The sequence below is a fragment of the Pangasianodon hypophthalmus genome, chromosome 5, assembly GCF_027358585.1.
Source record: "Pangasianodon hypophthalmus isolate fPanHyp1 chromosome 5, fPanHyp1.pri, whole genome shotgun sequence".
NCBI classification, from domain to species: domain Eukaryota; kingdom Metazoa; phylum Chordata; class Actinopteri; order Siluriformes; family Pangasiidae; genus Pangasianodon; species Pangasianodon hypophthalmus.
In genome coordinates, this window is record NC_069714.1 from 25,599,592 (window position 1) to 25,624,114 (window position 24,523).

A 24,523-nucleotide genomic window follows, 5' to 3' on the forward strand; every position below is an offset into this window, starting at 1 on the left:
ACATTATTCAACCCTATTCCCAACCCAAACATTATTCATATAAACCTCTTACCCAAATTATAGACCAACTATTTTTTTTAATGTATAAATCCTTAGAATGTCCTTCATGTCGCATGAATTCTAGATAACCACACTTTGTGTATTTGCTATTTCTAGGCTTACAATAAACAATAAAACCCTGTCACTTTCAACCCTGATTTCAATCAGAATTCAGCAAAAAGGATTTTTCAAAAAAAAAAAAAAAAAAAAAAAGAAAAGAAAAAGCAGAGATATTTTGTAAAATAAAAAATGATATATTGTTGCCTGAGATGGGTTAACACAAAATTATTTTTAAAAATAATAAAATTTCATTTTTATAAGCTTGACTGGCAGGTGGAGGTCATATTTTTTAAACATTGAGGGGGAAAAAGTATTCAGATACTTTCTGTTTTTTGTTATTTTATATACACTATATGGCCAAAAAGTATGTGGACACATGACAATCGCACTCATATGTGGTTCTTCCCCAAACTGTTGCCACAAAGTTTGAAGCACACAACTGTATAGAATACCTTTGTATGCTTCACTGGCACTAAGAGGCTCAAACCTGTTCCAGCATGACAATGCCCCTGTACACAAAAGTGAGCTCCATGAAGACATGATTTGAGAAGGTTGGAGTGGAAGAACTCGAGTGTCCTGCACAGAGCCCTGACCTCAACCCCACTGAACACCTTTGGGATGAACTGGAACACCGACTGCATCCCAGACCTCCTCACCTGACATCAGTACCTGACCTCACTAATGCTCTTGTAGCTGAATGAACACAAATCCCCACAGCCACACTCCAAAATCTAGTGGAAGCCTTCCAAGAGCGGGAACAACTCAATATTTATGCCCATGGTTTTGGAATAGGATGTTCAACATACTTTTTGCCGTATAGTGGACGTCCAGTGCATATATCCACTTCATATTTACACACATAATGTCTTTTGACTTTGCACTTATAAATATGAACAAAAAAGTATGCATTTCTAAGCATAAAACAAGGATATGTTTAAAAATGAACTTGATAGGGAAAAACTATTCGTGGTGTGTAAAGGTTACATAAAAATAAATCAAGTTCTTCTTCAGCTTCCTAAAGTTCTTAGGGACAACATTATTAATCAACACTCGAATGGAAAAAGCTGCAGGTTCATAGCAAAGTCCTTAAACATCCCAGTCAGTACAGTTGCTTTGATAAAATGCAGGTGGAAAGTTCAAGAATCCACAACTAATCATTCCTGGATAGGTGAGCCACACAAGATTTCATAACATGCTCTCAGATTAATTCACTTCCATTTTATTTATGCATCTGGATATTGTCACAAAGCAACTTCACAGAAACCCAGATGTTGTATAAGTTTTTAATAAATTTTAAATTTATCCCTAATGAGCAAGCCAGAGGTGACAGTGGCAAAGAAAAACTCCCTGAGACAATATGAAGAAGAAACCTAGAGAGGAACCAGACTCAACCAGGCTTCTTCTTCTCCTTCTTCTTCTTCTTCTTCTTCTTCTCAATGATAATGATAAGGAAGGTGTGAGAGAAGCTAGCAGTCAATTGAAAAGAGATGCAGGACGACCTGAAAGCAGCAGGAACAACAGTTACACAGAGAACAATAAGCAGTGAACTGCACCGCAATCATCTCAATTTCTACTCCTCATGCAAAACCCCTCTGCTAAAAAAGAAGCAAAGAGATGCATGCACAAAAGCATTTAGACAAATCAGAACTCTTTTGGAACAATATACTTTTTGCAGATGAAACAAAAATAGAACACTTTGGCAATAATTCAGCTCATCATGTTTGGAGAGAGAAGGGTTGTAAGTATGATCGCATGAACACCAAACCCTCAGTGAAGCATGGTGGTGGGAGCATCATGATATGGAGCTGCTACTCTGCAAACCGGGGCATTAAATGTCACAAAGTAAACATGAATGGAGTGATGTAATGGGACATATTATTTAGAGGAGAACTTAATCTGATTAACCAATAACCCAAAACATACAGCCAAAATAACTCAAGAAGGCCTTGCATCTCCTGAGTCGAATCCTATTGAAAATGTATGGAGGATTTTGAAATTGTGAGTCTATCAAAGCGACCCTTGTAAATTGGTGAACTGAAGACCATTTGTCAAGATGAATGGGCCAAACTTAAACCCCAATCCTGCAGAAAAGCTAATTACTTCTTGTATAAGTAGATGTCTCAAAGCTGTACATCAACAGCTTTTCAACAAAGTACTAGTGTAGTTATATCGTAGAGTCTGAATACTTTTTAACCCTGTCAATTTTTTTAAAAAACATATATGTGTTTATGCTTATGAATACACACATTTTTGTTTATATCTATAAATTCAAAGTCAAAAGACATTACATGTGTAAATTCGAAGTGGATATATGCACTGGAAGTATATTAAACAGCAAAAACAAAAGTGCCTGGATATTTATTTCCCCTTACTGTACATATCAAAATGTATTTTTGATCATTATTGAGGTTCACATGATTCTACTCTGCCCTGTGTTCTGGTTTATGATTATACAGCAGTATTTTCTCAAATTGAACACTAAGATGAACAAATGAGACCCAAACACCAGCCTATATTATCCGAATCAGACCTACAAGAGAGATGATCTCATTACTGTTTTTTTTTTCTTCTCTTGATTGTTATTCACTGCCTTACACACATCTGTCCACATGTTATCCTTCCTTATTTTGGTTGCCTTTTTTTATAGTCATAGCCAATAATATTCATCAACAAGATAAAGCTCAGTGCAAAGCCACTCGGTTGCTAAGGCTTACATGCTGTTTCCCACTGGCTAATCTCTGCAGTGCTTACCTCAACGAACATTAACATGTTTTATAGTTTTTCAGAGGCGAGGCTGTAAGTGTTTTCCGAGCTGACAGGCTTACGCAGTGTGAGGCTTACTGTTGTGTTTACAAGCCAACTGTGACACAGATACATTTCCTCCATGGACATCACACTGCGTTTATGAGTCTATGAAAGACAAAAGTTGATTCTGTATCAGTTCTCTTATGGATAAAGAGTTTTGATGGGTATAAAACATACCCATAAGTAGCAAACTGTTGAGAAAACACTTCAGAGGTTTCTAGAAGGTCTGTGAATGTCATTGGCATAAAGTTGGTGTAGGTACAGATAAATCACCCCATCCCCTCCCAACACACACACACACACATTCTGAAATAACGCTATAATAGTAGTTGCTTTATTACTTCAGGAGCATGAAATGCAATATGAAATCTAATGTCTTACATATTGCTTTATAGTTTAGGAATTATTTGCCCTTTCTTACTTTAAAAGCTAATTTACTTTAAATTGATTGCAAATCTACTTATAACTTCACTGTTTAAAAGGAAATTCTCATTATTTTTTGCATTATAAACCAATATTTATTTATTTATTTATTTTTATTTACTTGATTTTCAAGACAAATTAGTACCATAAACAGCAAACCCACAGCATTCAAGACCTTACACTCAAAATGCAGTTTATTAGGAACACCTGTACACCTGCTCATTCATGCAGTTATAAAGTCAGCCAATCATGTGGCAGCAAAGCAGTGCATAAAATCATGCAGATAAGAGCTTCAGTTAATGTTCACCTCGAACATCAGAATGGGGAAAAAATCTGATCTCTGTGACTTTAAATGTGGCGTGGTTGTTGGTGTCAGTTGGGCTGGTTTAAGTATTTTAGAAACTGCTGGAATTTTCAGACACAACACTCTCAGTTGAATAACAATTGAAATGTCCAGATTCAGTCAGTCTGTGCCACTGGAGCCTGTTCTCGGCTGACAGGAGTGGAACCCGATGTGGTCTTCTGCTTTTGTAGCTCATCCACCTCAAGGCTTGATGTCTTGTGCATTCTGGCTGCTTTTCTGCTCACCATGGATGTAATGAGTGGTTATTTGAATTACAGAAGACTTCCTGTTAGCTTAAATTAGACTGGCCATTCTCCTCTGACCCTTTTCTCATCAATAAAATGTTTCTGCCTGCAGAATGTTTTGCACCATTCTGTGTAAACCCTAGAGATGTTTAGTCATGAAAATCCCAGGGGATTTCTGAAACATGTCATAGTCAACGTCACTGAAATCATATTAACTGAAAATCTTGACTTGTAAACTGCTTGATTTTAGGCAATGCGCTACTGCCACATGAGTGGCTCATTGGATAATTGCATGAATGTAGATTTAGATCTCTGAGGGTTAAATAAGCTCAATGAAACACACTTACACCTCTCCTGCTTAGTTATCCATTTACGATGCTTTATTCATATACAAGCTGATGCATTGTTGATTGAAGCCATTTTGTTTTTCAGCATGGTTTACAGCTTTGAAAGGAAGCGATGCATCCGAGTGTCCAGTTCCTGCCTCACACGCTTCAGGGCAGCTTCAGTAAACACAATGAATCCCATTCTCATGACACAATTTCCTGTGTGTATTGTCTAATATGCATGTGTGTATAATGAATTATATGGACACAACCTACGTGCGTGCCCAGTGGAGAGAGTGGACAGTTTCCGATACCTCTGTGTCCACATCATGGAGGATCTGTAATGGTCCTGTCACATTATCACCCTGGAGAAGAAGGCCCGTCAGTGTCTTTACCACCTTAGATGCTTAAGGGACTTTAAACTGCCCTCTAAGGTGCTAAGGAACTTCTACACCCGCACCACTGAGAGCATCCTGATGGGAAGCATCACAGCCTGGTTTGGGAGCAGCACCAAGCAGGATAACCAGGCACTCCAGAGGGTGGTGTGATCAGCTGAGTGCACCATCTGCACTGAGCTCCCTGACCTGCAGTCTATCTACAGCAAGTGGTACTGGACTAAGGCCAGGAAGATAGTGAAGTACCTCAGCTATCCGAACAATGGACTCTTCTCTCTGTTGTAGTCAGGGAAGTGCTTCCACTCCCTGAAGGCCAACACAGAGAGAATGAGGAGGAGCTTCTTCCCCCAGGCCATTAAGGCCCTCAACCAGGACAACACCTAAGACTAGAGCTTGGAGTTGTTTGCACAACACCCACACCCCTTACATTCTTGTTAATATACCTGTATTACCCCGTATTTATAAATATTTATTATAAATGTTAGTATTTCACCGCAGCTACCTCAGCCCGATGTTGCACAGCATTTTATTGCACATACAGCTACACATATCTGCACTTTATTCCACAGTCCATTCTTTATAGTCCATATAGTCCATTCTTTTTCTGCCATCTATCTTTTATATCCGTTATATTTTTATATTTTTTCCTTTTCTATTTCTATGAAACTCATTTCTGTTTTTATCTCACCGGCCAGTCATAAAAAGCATTTCACTGCATGTCATACTGTGTATGGTTGTGTGTGTGACTAATAAAATTTGAATTTAAATTTGAATTTAGTATATTAAAGTGTAACAATGTTAAGCGGGGATGGTGAGAACCATACAGAGTTATACAGTGTGCCAGTGACATGCAGGCTGATGGATATGTTTATCCTGCTTGTGGAAACCACCTCCACTCCATCTGTCCCTGAGAAACCCAGTCAGTCACAGACGTTAATGTGAAAGGTGGATGTGTGAGTCAAATAACAAACAGTACCCAAGGCTAAGCTTTGCACGGTTTCTAAGAAATGTTTGATTTTGGGTTTGGTTAAAGGTGTTTATATACTTATCAACAGATATAGTTATCAACAGGTGAAATTTCACAAAATGATTCACTGGCTGTTTGAGTAATACTCAGTTTTTAAAAATCATACCACAAGGGAATACGTCTGTATTTTTCAGCCTAATCTCTCTCTGACCACATCTGTAGCATTAGTGTGATTACTACAGATAAGAATTTTGACATATTTCCTTTCACTGGGGAAACTTCTAACCACTAAACTTATAGTCTAAGGGCAGCTGCTTGAGTCCACCAATAAACATCTCAAATACATTGTGATATAACAAAAATTCAATATTATAACTATTTTACTCTGGCAATTAAGATTTTTAGGATGAAAGAGACATAAGAGAAAATCTTTACCACAGCTGGTCACATTTATATCCAACTTTCCAACACTGGAACAACACAATAAAAAGTCATTTCAGTTATGTATGCTTTCCCCCAACGTTTACGCTTTTTTTTGTGGCATCCACAAACCTATTATATAAAATTATTCAATTTTAGAGGTTATTTTACAAATACCTGAATGAGTAAAGACACATTTTACCTTGTTTTTTTGATGTAATTCAATGACTGCTGTTAGACTTTCATTATATAAAGTAGGAGTTTTGAACACTTTCATTCTATTCTATTAGATTAGATTAGAAATCACTGGAGGATTTCTTCAAATTGAAAACATTTTCGTGTAATGAAATCAAATCGAGAACATCTGTACTGTAATGGAAACCTGTATATACATGGGCATTAAAAAAAAAAAAAAATCATCTTACAGCACAAAGAGAACCAGTATGTCGGCCAAGTGGTATCATGTGTGTAACTGTGTATAGAATTACATCATTGGCTGCTTAAATATTTAATATAGATATCTACAGTGGTTCCATGGACGTCTATATTGAATTACAGTCTGTAATTTTAGCGGGTGCCTTCTTAGCTTGCTTAGACTTGTATAAAAAGTTCTCTTCAATCATGCATGGGGCAATGACAAAGAAATCATCAGCGTATCGCTGATAGGAAACAAATAGGGGTACATATCAATCAAACCATTCAAAAAAACCTTTCTTCACCAATGCCACAAAGAGACTCACATATATAGAGGCCATACTGATGTAATATCTGCTAGGAATATTTTATATACAGTGGTAAAATTGTTAAAAGGTTTTTATGGAGGGATGGTGGGACCAGGTGACAGGGCACCCACCAGATTAATGCTGATGGACACAGAAAATCTAGGGGAAAAAACATATAATCCGGTTAGCTAGCTAGCTAGTCTACGTACTGTATAGTATAGCAAAATTAATGTGACATATAAGTAAAAGAATAAGAAATGACAGGACGCATTGTTTAACTTATTGATTACGTTGATCAGTTTCCAATAACAGCATGTCCCAATGTGCTTTATTCCTCTTAAACTACAGCAATTTTTCAATGCTAACCTTTTAAAAAATTCATTAGGGTACAACTGCTACTTTTTATCCAGTTATGGTTACACTTAATGATGCGGAACGTCCACGAAGCAAATCATTTCCTGTCATCACCAACTTCCTTTTTCTCAGAGTCGATAAGACAAACATAGTGTGTCATGTTACCAAGAAACTGTAAAGCACAAAGTCTTGCCTGGGTCTTAAAGTTATAGATTTACTTCTAACTCCTACCCTGACACTGGAGACTCCTTCCAAAAAAAGTCAGAAAACTTCACCATATCAACAATTACACAAAATTGTTTGTGGAACTTTTGTCCCATTGTGTACCATACTGTGTGCACTGTGTACTACAGGAATGATAATGTATTAGAACGAGTGCATTAATATAAACCTTGAAACCGGCACTGCTGTTAGAGCTACTGTTATAGAAAATTCATCAACATCTTCTGACCAATCAGATTTGAGAATTCAACAGCACTGTGGAATAAATAAGCTTTATCAGTTCCAATATTATAAATTAAAACATATTACTTATTTAACTCCAGATATTATTCAGGAGGTGATGATTTATTATCATAAGCCACCTGTCTTGTATAACTGAATGCTATTTTCGTAAAAATCCTTTTTTTTTTTGTAAAAGTCAGTAGAATAGTAGGATGGCATTTTTCAATGGGAAGATTTTTTTTGTTTTGTAATGTGGAAGACATTCCCTTGCATGCCCAGTCAAGTCAAGTGAAACTCCATATACCTCCATATACTCCATATATATCAGTCATTATATAAATATTCCTCTCTCTCTCTCTCTCTCTCTCTCTCTCTCATGCCCTCTGCATAGTGTTAGCAGCTGGTTGTAGAATAAATCGATGCATCCTGTTTACAGCAGACATTTCTAAAACTTTCACTTCCTTCACTGAGACACCGGAAGTAGGTGTACTGTTCCTTTAACAACGATTAGACTCTGTTATATGATGCTGAGTGGAGCTTTTCAGCTCTCAGTGTCCAGTCCAGCAGAATAACTGTGTGGACATGGGATGAGGCGAGGAGGACTCAGACACATGGAACTCTTAACAATCTTATTAACAGCTTTTTCTTTATGTGATTATGAAGGTAGGATTTTTAAAAAATTATTATTATTGCTGTCTTATTCAGTACTTAGAGCTTTTCATTTGTCTTATTTGTCTCAGCGTCTCATTTGTGAAGACTTATATCACTAACATGAGATAAATGCTCACAAGGTGGACAAAAGAATTATATTTTTGTGTTTAGGAGTACTTTAATCATCTGAAATTAATAAAAATATATAATAACATGGTGGTGATGCAGAGTAAGTTTAATTTGTTCTGAAAATATTGTACAAACCTATAGACCTGCAAACAAAACATTAAAGTATTACAGTCTGAAACTAGATGTTGCTAGATAGAAATAATCAAATTGAATTAATTAATTACTTGTATGTACATTTATTGTTGCTTATGATTTTTTTTTTTTTTTTTTTTTTTTTTTTTTTTGCTTTTTAACATAGTACACCTGCCTTACACATTTTAATATTTTATATTAAATATTTAAAGTATATAAAAAGGCAAAAAAATGAAATACATAATACAACATTTTTTATATCTTGCATTATTGTTTAATACTTTTGGCTGTAAAAGAACTTCTTAATGCAGACTTGTTGAAGGTAGTTGCAAAAAAATTGAAATAAAAGTGTAGAGATATTTGTGTATTGTTATATGTTTTGAACATAACATTGAGATTTTATTTCATTTACATTTCCAGAAACTTTTGTGGCATGAACAAATATTGATTAAAAAAAAAAACTGAGAGTCTTTGTTTAATTTTAATAGTATGTAACAGTTCATGGCTGTTTAGTAGTTATATTTGGATTAGCAAAAGAAAAAAACGTTCTGCATTTCATGATCTATTTGGCGAATTTGTTACATAGAAATTTAAATACATACAAATAAATAAATAAAAGAGTAAACATCTACTCACATGTAGAGGCTCCAGACTGCATGTGACCTTTATCCCACAGCAAAGTAATCATCTACCATGGGGTCAAATGCAAACAAGAACACAATAATACATCCTTTTGACATTAAAGTTGCGCTTTGAGTGATAATAAGTCGTCTGAGAATTTGATTTAAAATGTCTAATCAATCACACCTCTCCTTTAATTAATCAAACATGTGAATGTGTGTATCTGAGCAACTAACAAATAGCTTCTTATTAAAAAGTCTGCTAATAGGTGGGTTTCAGTTAAATATTATTCTTCTTTTTGTTTTTGTGTCTCCCTCTAAACAGTTGCACATGTTTACATAGATGTTTATTCATGAAAATTAGTTCTTGACCTTTTGAGACTGGATTTTAATACAGACTATTTATATATATATATATATATATATATATATATATATATATATATATATATATATATATATATATACATACATATATTAATCAGTGGATCTCAAACTTTTTGTAGCCAGGGACTGAGTATGGATTTATTTGATGAACATTAGTAAAATTTTAAATAATATTCCTGAACGTTCCACCAATTGAACACATAAAGTCTGAGTTGACTTTGGTGCTTGGACCCCTAAATATAATAACTTTGATAATGTGGAAAAAGATGTTTAACAGAACAGCTCTGGCTATGTTGTATATATAATTTTGGGACAAGATATTCATATTAGATCAATATAGCTCATTAAAGCAATAGCCAAAAACAAAATATTCACAATGCTCCCTCTGATCCCAAATGTAGTCAGTTAGCTAAATTTTGTTTCTTTAGTTTTGAACAAGAGCAACAAGGTTAATGGAAATAACTAGTACAGATGGTGTATATCCACTAGTTTAGCATGATGGTAGCACTTGGAAAGACATTGTTTAGCCCAGTAACCATTTGTTACTCAGCAGGACAAGTTGTCATTACAATGAACTAAACTAAACTAAACTAAACTAAACTAAACTAAACTAAAATGAACTTTGTGACACACCTCCTACCTGTTGCTGCATTCACATTTTAAACAGAAAATAAGTTTATACAAATTTACCCCTGGGATCAATGAAATATAGGAAATATGCTTCTTTTTTGATTATGATGTAGGGCCAAATTTCGATTTACAACACCCTAGAAGAGAGTCTCATCACATACACTAAACAGACAACTATATAGTAGCTACAGAAGATTTACACACTCTTGCAGATGGATTGCAGAAGTATGTCTTATGTAAACACGTGTATATTAAATTCAGTTTTGGCTTGGGTTAGTAACTTGTCCAGTTGTACCAGGACATTCGGTCTCAGGTGTAATAACCTTCGTGTATTTCTAACCACTCAGGAACTGTCTACCTACAGATTACTGGTTAATTACATATTAATACTAAACCATCTGGTTTTCTTGGGTTAGCATTTTATGACAGAAATTTGGTAAAAGAACTCTAAGTTAGATTTTAAAATGCCAGGATACAGTTGTGTATGCACACATGCCAAAACTGAAGTTGACACATATTTTTTATAAGCTGTAATTCATCTGTAGGATTAATAATATCTGCAGTAATTACATTATTGTAGCGCATACAGTTTATGTGTAACCACACAGGTATTAGAGACGTAGAAAGTGAGACCGTTTTTCACATGACTGATTAACTTTCCTTGGACTATGCATGAGACACATCGTGTGCTAAGATCAAACGTAACGCCCACTTTTTGTAAATAATTTAACGGACGATACAGTGGATATATAAAATCTACACAGCACTGTTAAAAATTGCAGGTTTTTGTGATGTAAAAAATGACACCAAGATAAATCATGTCAGATCTTTCCCTACATTTAATGTGATATAGCATCCAACAAAATACAAGTGAAAAACAAATAGTTAACAAATGTTTTAGGGGGGAAAGAGAAAAAAGAAAAAAGTTACAGTAACCTGGTTGCCTAAGTATGCACATCCCTTAACTAATTCTGTGTTAAAGCACCTTTTAATCGTAATACAGCACTCAGTCTTTTTGACTAAGAGTCTACTTGATTTGCCAAATTTTTTCCATCCTTCCTTGTAAAAATGCTCCAGATCTATTAAATTGTGAGGGAATCTCCTGTACACAGCCCTCTTCAAGTCATTCCACAGGTTTTGATAGGATTTAAGTCTGGGCTCTGACTGGGCCATTCCAAAACGTTGATTTTTTTTCTTTTGAAGCCATTCCTTTATTGACTTGTGTTTGTGCTTTGGGGTGTTATCATGCTGGAAAGTGAAGTTTTTCTTTATCTTCAGCTGTCTAACAGAGGCTTGCGGTTTTTGTGCTAAAATAGATTTGTATTTGGAGTTCCTGATTCTCTCTTGACTAGAGCTTCTTGACTAGAGCCCCAGTCCCAGTTGAAGAGAAGCATCCCTATAGCATGATGCTGCCACCACCGTGCTTCACTGTGGGTATGGTGTTCTTTAGGTGATAAGCTGTCTGGCTTTTGCACCAAACATATCTTTTATAATTATACCCAATTCTTGAAGCAGACCTTCTGGAAATTCTTTCGTACTCCTCTTCTGATTGATACCTTTCAACAGTGAGATCCCATACATGCTTAGATTTTTTATATCCACTGGACATGTTCATAACCTTTTTAATATTTATGAAAATGACAAACTCGTATATGAATGGAAAAATTACAGGCACCCTCTTAACTTTTTCTTTCTATATGCATCTCTGACTTTCTCAGGATAAACGGAACGAGGGTGAGACGCACTGAGCACCACGATGGACTCCATGGACGAGAGTGAGCAGGAAAAGCTTATCATGTTCATCACCTTGCCGCTGTCCTCCATTATCATCCTCACCAACCTGCTCATCATCGTGGGTATCGCCTGCAACAGACAGCTCCATGACACGCCCAACTACTTCTTCCTGAGCCTGCTGGTGGCAGATCTCTGCACGGGCCTCGCTCTGCCCTTCATCCCTCGCATGGGTCTCAATCGATCGCTGCACTTTCGGTCCTGTCTGCTTGTACACATCTTCCCCAATTTCCTCTTCCTGTCCTTCCTCTTCAACCTGGTCATGGTGCACTATGAGCGGTATCTGTGTATCGTCCATCCACTGCATTACAGCCAGTTTTGGGTGCACCGCTGCTTCCCGGCTGCACTTTTAGCTGTATGGATTCCTCCTCTCCTCTATGCTAGTTTACCCGCCTTTGGATGGAACAACTGGACAAAGAAACAACTTAACCTCAGCTTGGATGCTAATACAACCCATGCTAATGTGTGTGACTACAAACAGATTTTTCCCAAACCTTTCATCTACTTGGAAGTCTATGGGCTACTCCTGCCTGCCATCCTCTCCATCCTGGCTATGACAGGCCGAGTTCTCTGGATTGCTCGAAAGCAACTGCGAGACATTTGTAAGCTTAATCGCTCTGTGGAGTGCAGCGAGGCCTCAGAACATAAACATCGCCTCAATCTGCGCTACGCAAAGTGTGTCGCTGCTGTCTCACTCACCTTCCTGGTCTGCTGGGTGCCGTATATCGTCTATCTGCATGTTTCCGTTATGTTGCTTCAAGAAGGCGCAAAGAGACACTCACCCCTCAACATCATCCTCTCATGCACGGGAATCGGCAGCATGGCCATCATACCCATTATACTCAGTCTCGCCAACAGGCAGTACACAGAGCCAGCGCGCAATCTGCTGATGAAAATCAGGACTCGTTGCACTAGAATACAAGACTTAAGAGATCCTCCCTGAAAACTTTACAGTTCTTTTTTTTAACAGCAGTAGCACAAGTGTCTTCTTTTATGAGTGTGTAGCAGGAGGCAGATCTCAGCAGTGAGAACAATGTAGCTGAATCAATTTCTTTGCTGATTCATACTGTTTTATTTCCTTGTCAGGTTGTTAAGTAGTTAGCGACTTAAGAAAGTAACTTTCTAACTTTCTGCTGCATTCCAGTTCTGTTTTCAAAGTTCCCTTGTTGAAAACTTTTAGTTTCCCCAATGGTTTCCAGTCACAGTGTGTGATTTGGGTTTAAAGATTTGCAAAAGACCAATCATTTTTTATTTAATTACAGAGCGAGCATATATATATATATATATATATATATATATATATATATATAATATATATATGGCCCGATTCTCCCTAAAGTATCAACAAATTCTGCCTGATGTGCAGGATCATTACAGACTGCAGCCAATATCACAGAAGTGTATTAAGGTCTATTAAATTCCACTTAAACTGCTGCATATTAGCACATGGTTGCCATTACAAACACATGTAACAGTGAAACATTCACTAATCACCTGATAAAACACCAGGACCTTGAACACTCTATGAACACTAAATATCATCATTAACCATTACACAGCATTACACAAACAAGGAATTGGTGTTAACAGCTAATCTAAATTTACTTTTAGTCTCTGGATGAAAATAAATAATAGTTTTAGTCATATTCTAGTTATTTGGCTTTTCTTAGTTGCAGTGTAGATTTAGTTGACGAAAGTACACAGCAATTTTAGTCAGCTAAAACAGAACAGTTTTTCTCCTTTTTCATCAAATTTCGCCTATATTTTCATTTATAGTTCCTAAAAAACAAATGCAATAATGTTCCATTCTTTTATTTCCTTCTTAAATGGAACATCAGATCTTTTTACTGATGCACATTGCCTTACGAGCTGACTAAAGCTTTCTTTCACATGTGTTAGCTAAATGAATGTTCTGAAGTGGCTAAAACTCAGCTACAATGATGCAACAACTCAGTCACTGGAAAGAAACACATTTAATAACATTACTCTAGCGATTTGTTATGCTGCATATATTTAATACAATTAAATTATTGACAATTGTCATCCGTTCTAGCTAGCTAGCCGTATATTAGACTAACAAGACAGACACTATGAAGTTTTTCCCCATATGCAATAAATGAAAAGCAATAGCAGAAAAATAAGGTCAATGTTACCAACAATCACAGAGCCTTCACTTTATCATCACAGATGGAGACAGGAGTGCAGTGCATGAGACCACTTACTATGTCTTACTACTTCTTAATCTTAATTAATTCCCTTGGAAGTGTGCAAAGATGATGGATAAGAAATCACCTCTGTCCAATCAACCATTTTGTCTCATTTTTATTCACTGAGAATAAAAATAGCTTTACAATTCATCACATTTTTTAAATATAAAGGTTAATTATTGTTTCATTATAGCTAAAGAGGCATTAACAAAACTTTTCATTTGAGTTTTTATCATGAAAATGTACCCTGCCAGGAAACAGTAGAAACCTGATATAGCTTGCATGATTTTTTTTTTCTGGGATTAGTTCTTCCATGGCCATTTCACTGCAAGATTTCATAATGTCAAGATGAAGATACCATGTTGATAGCTTAGTGTTAATAGGCTTTGTGAAATGATTATATAAAACCGAACTCTGTCTACAAATCTCATACTGTTTGCTTTGTCTTAAATTGTTCTGGAGTTACGATGGATTTATAAAGTCTATAAACTCAGTCTTTTTGAGTAAGAGTCTATCAGCGTGGCACATTTTGACTTGGCAATATTTTCCCACACCATCTTGAAAAAACACCTAGATCCATCAAATTGTAAGGGCATCTCCTGTGCACAGCCCGCTTCAGGTCACCCCACAGATTTTTAGTTGGATTCAGCTCTGCGCTCTGGCTAGGTCATTCAAAAACATTGATCTTCATTTGGTTAAGCCATTTCTTTGTTGATTTGGATGTATGCTTTGGGTCATTTTCGTGCTGAAAGGTGAAATTTCTTTTCATCTTCAGCTTACTAGCAGACACCTGAAAGTTTTACACTAAAATCGACAGGTATTTGTAGCTATTCATGATTCCCTCCACCTTGATAAAAGCCCAAGTTTTGGCTGAAAAAAGTAGCCCTAATGCATGATGCTGCCACCACCATGCTTCACCTTAGGTATGATGTTCTTTTGGTGATGTGCTTTAGTTGGTGATTTAGTTGAACTTAGATGTTTTTTGTGAGAAAGGGCTTCTATCTAGCCACCATACCCCCATAGCCCAGACATGTGAAGAATATGAGAGATTGTTGTCACATGCAGAGAGTAATCAGTACTTGTCAGATATCCCTGCAGCTCCTTTAATGTTTCCGTACGTCTCTTGACAGCCTCCCTGGTAAGTTTTTGTCTTGTCCTTTTATAAATTTTGGAGGGACGTCCTGTTCTTGCTAAGGTCACTGTGGTTCTCCATTTTCTCCACTTGTTGATGATGGCCTTCACAGTGTACCATGGTACATATAGTGTTTTGGAAATTTTATGTACCCCTCTCCTGATTGATACCTTTCGACACTGACAGCCTGTACATGCTTTGTAAGCTCTTGGGGACCATGACTTCAGCAGTCAGATGAAACCAAAAAGGTGGGAAGAAAATCCTACAGAAACAGCTGGTCTTTATTTGGGGTTAATCAGAATAATTTCATTTATGACAGCTGTATGATAATTACTTTTGAACATGAGAGTGAATGTGATTGGTTCATTCTGAATACAGTCACATCCCCAATTATTCAAATGGTGTGCACACTTACAGTATGCAACCAGGTTATTGTAACTTTTAAAAAAAAAAATTTTTCCTATGTTCCCTAAAATGTTTCTGACTGTTTTTCACTTAATTTTGATACATTATAAATTTCACATTGAGGGTGGAAAGAATTCTGACATGATTTATCTTTGTTTCATTTTTTCATCACAAAAACTTCCCATTTTATGAGGGGTGTGTAGACTTTTTATATCCAATGTATGTATTTAATTCAAGCAATAACACCTTATGCTTTCCCTCAACAAGAACATTTACATTTACATTTATGGCATTTGGCAGACGCCCTCATCCATAGCGACTTACAATTATCTCATTTATACAAGTGAGCAGTTGAGGGTTAAGGGCCTTGCTCAAGGGCCCAGCAGTGGCAGCTTGGTGGTGCTGGGATTTGAACTCTCAACCTTCCAATCAGAAGGCTAAAGTCTTAACCACTGAGAACACACTCTGCCTCCCATAATGCAGTCCCAATGAGAAGTGTAATTGGACGAAATTGTGTTTGAATAACTGACAAAAACAAAAGCAGTCCTGGAAAATGGAAGAAACCTCTGGAACCAACTGGTCCAATAAAATCACAGCTGATGTGCTATACTATATTGATCAGATGGTTGGTTGTGTCAGTTCCATACTCATCTGGATTTACAAGTATTTTTAAAGTGCATACATGTGGGTCAAATAGAGGAAGAAGCATTATCTTTTAAATGATCTAATACAAATGTGAAATCATTAGACCTTAACCACCACCCACAGGAAGTCTCCAGACAGTCAGAGCATGCTTCTAGATCTAATCTTGGCAGATGCGTGGGAGGTCAAAACTGCAACTGCACTACGTATATTGCCAAAAGCCCACACCCACATGTGCTTGTTGAGCATCCCATTCCAGATGTAGTCCCCCTTTGCTGTTATAATAACCTCCACTCTTTGGAGTGTAGCTGTGGGTATTTGTGATCATTCAGCCATAAGAGCATTAGTGAGGTCAGGCACTGATGTCGGGTGAGGAGGCCTGGAGTGCAGTCAGCGTTCTAGTTCATCCCAAAGGTATTCATGGGGTTGAGGTCAGGGCTTTGTGCAGGACTCTCGAGTTCTTCCACTCCAACCTTGGCAAACTATGTCTTCATGGCCTCACTTTGTGCACAGGGGCATTGTCATGCTGGAACAGGTTTGGGCCTCTTAGTTCCAGTAAAGGGAAATTGTAATGCTACAGCATACAAAGACATTCTATACAATTGTGTGCTTCCAACTTTGGGGAAGAACCACATATGGGTGTGATGGTCAGGTGGCCACATACTTTTGGCCATATAGTGGAACAGACACTTGAGTTATCTTTCTCTGGTAAAAGTTATCTATCTCTGTTAAACCCATATTTTCCACTGAAATTCAACTTTCATTCCATGGGAGGCGGAGCCAAGGTGGCCAGGTAATACTAATCTGTGCTGAGGAAAATAATATTTATAGTTGTCCAAGATGGCCACCCCATAAATATTACAGTAATCAGCTACAGTACACTGTGAAGTTTTGTTAATGTTTACAGAAGATAGTAAGTCACACTGTGTCTAAAACCATTAGCAAGAAATCAGTGAAGATTGGATGTGGTTTGAGGAAGATATTTATATTTTTAAAAAATTGGATGAGAGAGATGTCTATACTTTTTAGCAATTTCTGCCTTCAGACACCAAACATTTCTTGGCCACTATTTCGAGTTTTGTTTAAAGAAGTTAGTAGGGAGTAAATGAGATATACTTGTGTCTTTGTCAACAGGCTATGCAAAATGTGTTTGTTTTTTTTTTTTGGTTGTTCATCTGTCTTGTCAGTAAAATGATCTCTTCTTGTCAAAATAAGTGGTTCTTGACCATGTTCGTAACCAAACCATACCAGACTTCCAAGCAACAGGGGAAGTTTGGCTTGTGAGACTACCTTCTGGCGGCCCCAGTGTTTCTGTCACTACCATGGAACATTAAGCACTGCCTTTGGCTACATGAAACCCAGTACATATGATTTCACTGTGCATTGACTAAACAGTCATGACACATCAAGGAAACATTTAGTTACCCACCTGTCAGATGTGTGAGAGATGGGGTGAGTAATGTGAGATGGTGGTGGGAAATTGTGTGCTCCAGATGCTGTGCATTAGATATATGCAACTTCCTCTAATCATGAGAGCAGCTTTTCTCAGAAACACTGCTGACGCATCTGCATACGTTACTACATTTCTATCCAAATACAGAGTGATAGATCATACAAATCTTGTCTAGTTTGTGAACCAGATGAAAAGAAAGGAACAGAAAAGGAAGAGAGATGAGACCTTCAATATAAACAAACTGTCCTGAGACAAATGTTTGTGCCTTAATGGTTTGTGCTTTTCAAAAGCATTAGTATGCCAATGACCAAATACAGCTCTTCTGTGTCTTCTATTAAACTTTCAAATTTCTACTTTTTGAGCTCTTCAGTTTTCAAACATAAACATATTGCAAACTTTGCCTTCCTTGGTCTGATCGAACACAGGAAGATCAAACAGATTTAGTAAGGAATTTGGACTGATAAGATAAAGCGAGACTAAATCATGAGCTTTTAGTCATAATGTTTACACCTGGATTTTGGGACATCTCAGAGAGTGACTAGTGGGAGAGCATGAAACGAGAATATAATGCAGACTATTCATCCAGCTACTACACACTCCCACACATTCTGATCCACACACACACACACACACACACATTCCCACAGCATTTCTCAACAGCTGTCATTCCTTTTCTGGGCCCATGTTACACAAAATCAAACTGTTCAATCAAGCAATATGACGAAACTTTACAAAAATAACAATTACTTATAAACAGTTTATACTTTAGAAGACTCATAGGTCCAAGACTCATGGGTTCAAAATAATATGTGGCAATTCGTGTGTGTAATGGAATACATTTCATGAGCAAATAGTGCACATGTTGTGAGTAACTTACAAACACATTGCATTAAATACATCAGAGGAGGAAACAATAAGAAGATAAATTTGTATAAGATTTCTGAATGTTCAGTGTGAAATGTTTCGGGTAGCTGCAGCAAGCTCAGATATGAAACAGACTCCAAGAGGGAGAAATTTCAACTCAAGTATAACAAACTAAACTGAGTGATATGCGGAGAAAAACAAAATACAAAAATACTGTAGCACCACTGTGCCTCAGTAAAGCAGACATTAATTTGCATACTCATGAGCCCCAGTAGCTTCTGGTTAATATGATGTTTAATGTTTGTGTTTTGATAGCTTAAGTATGCGTTTGTGTGTTTGTTCCTTCCTTTAATAGGTTCTGCGACAAACCAACAATTCCGTGTTTTGTGCTGTAAATGGGTTTGCCAATAAAAGTGAAAGTGCATTATTTTAACAATGCTTCGTGTTCAAGCGTCTTCCTCACTGACGCCACCATATAAATTAATGAACATGTGAGTGGCCATGTTTAAATGGCTGGTAAATACGTGTGCAGCAGCAGTGTTTCATTAAACGGCCAAAGAGAGAACATTACAGATATCAATAAATATACAGGTTTTGTGCATATATGGTGTGTAAATTTTGGTTCCTATTTTTCTAGGCTAATGTAGCTAACATATATGGAAGGCTTAAAGCTACCGATTTAGCATCAGAGAAACTGCATTTCAAATTTCATCACACACTCATCTCAATTGAGTTCTCAAACATAAGTGGTTTCTCACACTGTACATCACACTGATCTCTACAAAAACTTCACAAAATGGCTTTACAGAGCAAAAACAACAATTAAAAAAAATTATTCCGCTATTTTATTAAACTAGATACTGATAAATGATGTTACTGAGACAAACAGTGTCTTTTAAGGTGATTCTGTAAAGATCTGGACTAGTCTGGATTTGTGCTAACCCTGGGATAAAATGTTTCGGCTGATTTACCACATTTGTCATAAGGGGAACATCAATTTCATGCAACTGATTATGCAATTTATTTATGCAGTTTCATTTTAGGCCAAACTTTTCCTTTAAGGAAAAAAAGTAGTTTCACTTCAGTTTAGCTCTTTATCTCTTTCTTGCTTATGCTTACATTTCTCATTACACAACATGTTCCCTCCCAGGACCTTACACAACATTTAACAACTTGTTTCACCATTACACATTTTCTCACCCTGTGAATTCAGATTGTTTTCAAGTTCCTAGTAAACAGCAGAGAACAAAAGAACAATACAGTGAAACAATAAATCGAAGAACAAAAGGACTCCATGTTAAATTTTCAGAAGAAAAGCTGTATTTCTGTAACAGACTCCATTTCCTTTACTAAAACATAATAATGACAAATTAGACATTAAAATGGTGGTATATATTTAAGAATGTTTAATTGGTAATTGTTGAACTCTGTTGGTGAATGTTGGTGTTTGATGGAGAATAATGTTTAGGTGAATGTTGGTGTAGGTGAATGTTGGTCTTTGAGAAAGAATTTGGGTGAATGCCAGGGTTTGTGAATGTTGGTCTTTGATGGAGAATGTTGGTGAACGTTAGTGTTTGTGAAAGTTGGTGTGTGATGGAGATAGCTGGTGGTGTTAGGTAGTGTTAGGTCGTGTTTGATGGAGAATGTTAGTGAATGTCAGTGTTTGTTTGTGAATGCTGGTGTTTGATGGAGAATGTTCTCGTTTGATCGTATGCAATGGAAAGTGTTGGTGTTTGATGGAGAATGGTGGTGTGTTGGTATTTGATGGAAAATGTTGGTGTTTGGTGGAGAATGGTGGTGTTTGGTAGTGTTTGATGTAGAACCTTGGAGAATGTCAGTGTTTCTGACTGTTGCTGCTTGATGTAGAATGTTGTAAAATGTTTGTGGTCTTTATTGGAGAATATTGGTGTTTGGTGGTGGTTGTTGGAGACTATTAGTGAAGGTTAGTTTTGTTGTTGGTCTTCAGTGGAGAATGTTGATGAAGGTTAGTGATGGTGATGTTTGATGGAGAATGTTGGAGAATGTTAGTGTTTGTAGTCTTTATTGGAGATTATTGGTGTTTGGCGCAGAATGTTGGTGTTTGGTGGTGGTTGATGGTGAATGTAGGTGAAGGTCAGTTTTTTGTTGGTAGTCAGTGGAGAATGTTTGTGAAGGTTAGTGTTTGATCGTATTCAATGGAGGGTCTTGGTGTTTGACGGAGAATTGTGATGTGACGGTATTTGATGGAAAATGTTGGTGTTTGGTGGAGAATGTTGGTGTTTGGTAGTGTTTGATGGAGAATGTTGGAGAATCTTAGTGTTTCTGAATGTTGCTGCTTGATGTAGAATGTTGGAAAATATTAGCGTTTGTGGTCTTTATTGGAGAATATTGGTGTTTGGCGGTGGTTGATGGATAATGTTGGTGAATGTTAGTTTTTTTGTTGGTGGTCAGTGGAGAATGTTGGTGAAGGTTAGTGTTGGAAGTGTTTGATGGAGTATGCTGGAGAATGAGTGTCTGTGGTCTTTACTGAAGAACATTGGTGTTTGGTGGAGAATGTCTGAACTTTCGATTTTCCATTCTCTGAAAACTGATAAGCCATACTTGGTCATGTTAGGAATAATGGAGAATGAGAAGAGTTCACTAAGGGGTTTTTGGATGGAGCTGGGAAGCTTGCGTGTGGTGATATCTACATGCAAGTATGTGTGTTTCTTTGTGTTTGAATGAATGTGTCTGTGTTTATACATTGAGACAAGGGCAGTTTATTTTTGTAGGTTTCCATTAGAGAAGCTCTTGGTGCTAACAGCCTCTGTTTAAACACAGACAAAGCGGGCAACCTGGGACACAAACTCAATGGGGATTTCACTCTAAAACCACTTTATTCTGAAAACACACTCTTGATTCAATGGATTAAATACTTAACAGAAATTACACTGTTCCACTGTTTTAGTAGAAATTTGATGAGTCACTGAAAATGGTTTCAGTCTCAGTCCATTAAACGACTTAAGTAAGAGCGATGTAGCAAACAGGACTGTCAAAAGCAGGCAAAAACCAGAAGTGGTAAATAAAAGCCATATTGTAACACAAGGAGCTCTATAACAGAGCAGAATGGCTTACAGTCTGCAAAAAAAAAAAAAAATTATTGGATGATCCAAATAGGGTATATGAGAAGAGTATATGGCCTGAAAGTTAGAGAAGTTGTGATTCAAATAAGTCTATTAGAACTCATGTATTTAAATAACAATTCGATTCTAGCTTTTAGATAGTTGGGTTTAGACCAGATCCAGTGTTTGAACACAGAGGTATAAGATGCCTGAAGTTGTTATTTAACATAAATTGAGAGGAAGGAGAGATTTTGATCTGGTCTGCCTTAAAGAGAAAAAACATTCAATTAAATGTATGTAATTTTTTTCCTTTACTCTAAATGGAGACAACCAGATTTGGTGTGAGGGGTTTAAATATGTAGATATTAGCTTCCATGTAGCTCCAGGGTAAAGCTTCACACCACGAACATGCTGAATTATCATTTTGATCTTGATTGCTCATTCTTAGAAAGTATAAATAAGAGCCGCAATAGGTTTACATAACATTTACATAACTTAACTTGATTATTCACATATTAGTCCAGCACAATACAGTATTTTGTAACATATCATTGCAAAAAAAAAAGAAGAAAAACTGTCTGTACTTTCTATTTCTTTAACATCCTTGCCAAGAAAGAGAAACTTATAAATAAAAGGTCAAATTAAGATTAATAAGATTTTTCCATTTCCTTTAGTTTTATTTTTGGTCCACTTGAGGTCTCTGTTGTTTTTCCATAGGGCAGTTAAGGACAAACAGATACCCATCATACAGCTCTTATTTCCTGCTCTGGCTCTGGTAGAGGACAAACCGGTCTCATCCTATACATCATGTCTGATTTTTCCTTTTCCTGTGGCTGTATGATCCATCTGTTCCAAGCAGGTACAGAATCAAAAAAGAGATATTATCTAAGCAACAAAATAATTTGGTTTTACTGAAGTGCATTAACCTTTTATTATATCACCAGATTCAAATATAGCTCATGATACTTAAAAACAGACTGTAATTTATGACAGCCAGAGGTAGTAGGATGCAAGCGCTGAGTAAATTTATGAAGGATTTTCCAGGAATTGTTCCCTGAACAGACAGGACAGTTAAGCACACAAGCAAATCTGCAGCCATAAATTCAGGATTAGGTAAGCAAAGTCTATGCATGGAAAACAGAGTACCAACAAACGATGACAAGGAATAACTATGTACTTAAAAAAAACAGTTATGAGGTGCAAATAAACACTATAAATAACACACAAGAAACCCCACAAAGAAGCAAGGTTGAGTACATACAGTATGGCCCAAAAATCTGATTGCATCCACCGAGTTGGTAAAATTCTTTGTTCAATTTAAAGAACAAAAATATAAACACAAACTATTTTTAGTTACTGATGGTGACACTGGTTAGTGTCCCTTTCACCAAGGAACCAGTGAATATGGGAAAACATTAGCTGAAGCTAACTAACAACAGTTTATATTCCTAATCTCTCAGACAGCTAGCTTGATAATAACTCTAACTATAGTTCAAGCATATAGTACTAGATGGTTCAATCCATTTGGCAAGCAGTTTCTTGCTTGCGTATTTGCTGAGAAGATGATAAGCCTACTCACGGGTTATACACAAACATGTCCGCCCCAGGATCATACAGGCATTCCCAGTGACTGAGGCTGTAGCAAGCGCCACTGGCACCATTAATGCATGTTCAGTCCACTGGTCCTGTATGGATTTCTCACAGGTTATACCTCAATCCCTCCAGTAAGCAGTCTTCAACTCGAGTATTTGCTGGCATGACAAAAGGTTTTGTGGGTGGCAGATGCTTCACAGGGGTCGTCAGATGGACAGCCCCCTTTCTTAGATGTTCTTCATTGATTTAAGCCCACTACATCTCCAGAGGGCTCAACATTGCAGTCTGGCATCCCAGATGGATGGCATCCCAGACAAGCTCCGCATATCTGAGATGTTTCCTCTAGTTTGCCTTGCAGACAGAATGTTCCCAGGGCACTGTGAGTTCAGAGATTACTCTGATTACAGCTTTTACACAGCTGGACCATACCAATAAGTCTGGTCTGAGGGTTGTAGTGGTTATTTCTGGTGGGAACATTAGCCTATTGTCTAGGTCAACCACCATTCTCCAATCACAAGCAGGATTCATTATGGTTGAAGCCAGCAGTATTGCTGAGCGCTGAGTGTCGCTGTCTGACCTTGGGCTTGATGGTGCTTCCAGTCACAAGAGACATAGCATTTTTATTCAGGCTTTGTTTCTCAACAGTGGCTGCAAGGCATGTCAGGACCTGGTTGTGCTTCCATGAGTATCTCCTGTGGGTGAAACTTATCTTGCAGGATGAGAGGAGGTGTTTGAGGTTTGCTGATTTTCCACAGACTGTACAAACTGGGTCTTCACCAAACTTCGATTATAGGGAGTTGGGAGAACATCATAACTGGCTCTCACTTGAAAACTAATCTTAGTTCCTTCTTTTTCTCCACAAATCTCTTCAGATTATTTTTCATTTCTCAGTGTTTTCCCATCTTGTCCACTGCCCCTGTTTTTCCTGAGCCAATACAATACATGCTACTGGCTACTAGCTGTCACAATACAAACCGTTGTGTACAAATACAAAGTGTACGCAGAACAGATAGATTACATTATTAATCTAGTAGATTACAATATTTGGTTATTATACAGTGTACTTTTTTTTGGAGCCATACACTATTTAGGAGAAATCCCATAATGCACCTCACTACTTAGCGGTCAAACAATGCACAGTGCTTTATGAACATAATAATGGCATATACAGTATATTCAGAATAGGGCATGGCATTTCTTTCTTTTTTTTTTTTTTTTTTTTTGGGACACATCCACATTGGCCTGATTGATGGTGTTACAAGAG

At 37.0% G+C, this 24,523-nt stretch overlaps 1 protein-coding gene across 2 annotated transcripts; it reads left to right on the forward strand.

Moving 5' to 3' along the window:
* The first annotated feature begins 8,074 nt into the window (after nt 1-8,074).
* Nucleotides 8,075-19,109, forward strand: gpbar1 (G protein-coupled bile acid receptor 1). Of its 2 annotated transcripts, none has more exons than XM_026912923.3 (2): nt 8,075-8,206; nt 11,811-19,109. In XM_026912923.3, the coding sequence occupies exon 2, from the start codon at nt 11,849-11,851 to the stop codon at nt 12,824-12,826; it is 978 nt and encodes a 325-aa protein (XP_026768724.1). In that variant the 5' UTR covers nt 8,075-8,206; nt 11,811-11,848; the 3' UTR covers nt 12,827-19,109. The 2 variants fall into 2 exon arrangements, with proteins under 2 accessions (XP_026768724.1, XP_026768725.1); XM_026912924.3 differs by lacking the exon at nt 8,075-8,206 and adding an exon at nt 9,574-11,526.
* Nucleotides 19,110-24,523: the final 5,414 nt, after the last annotated feature.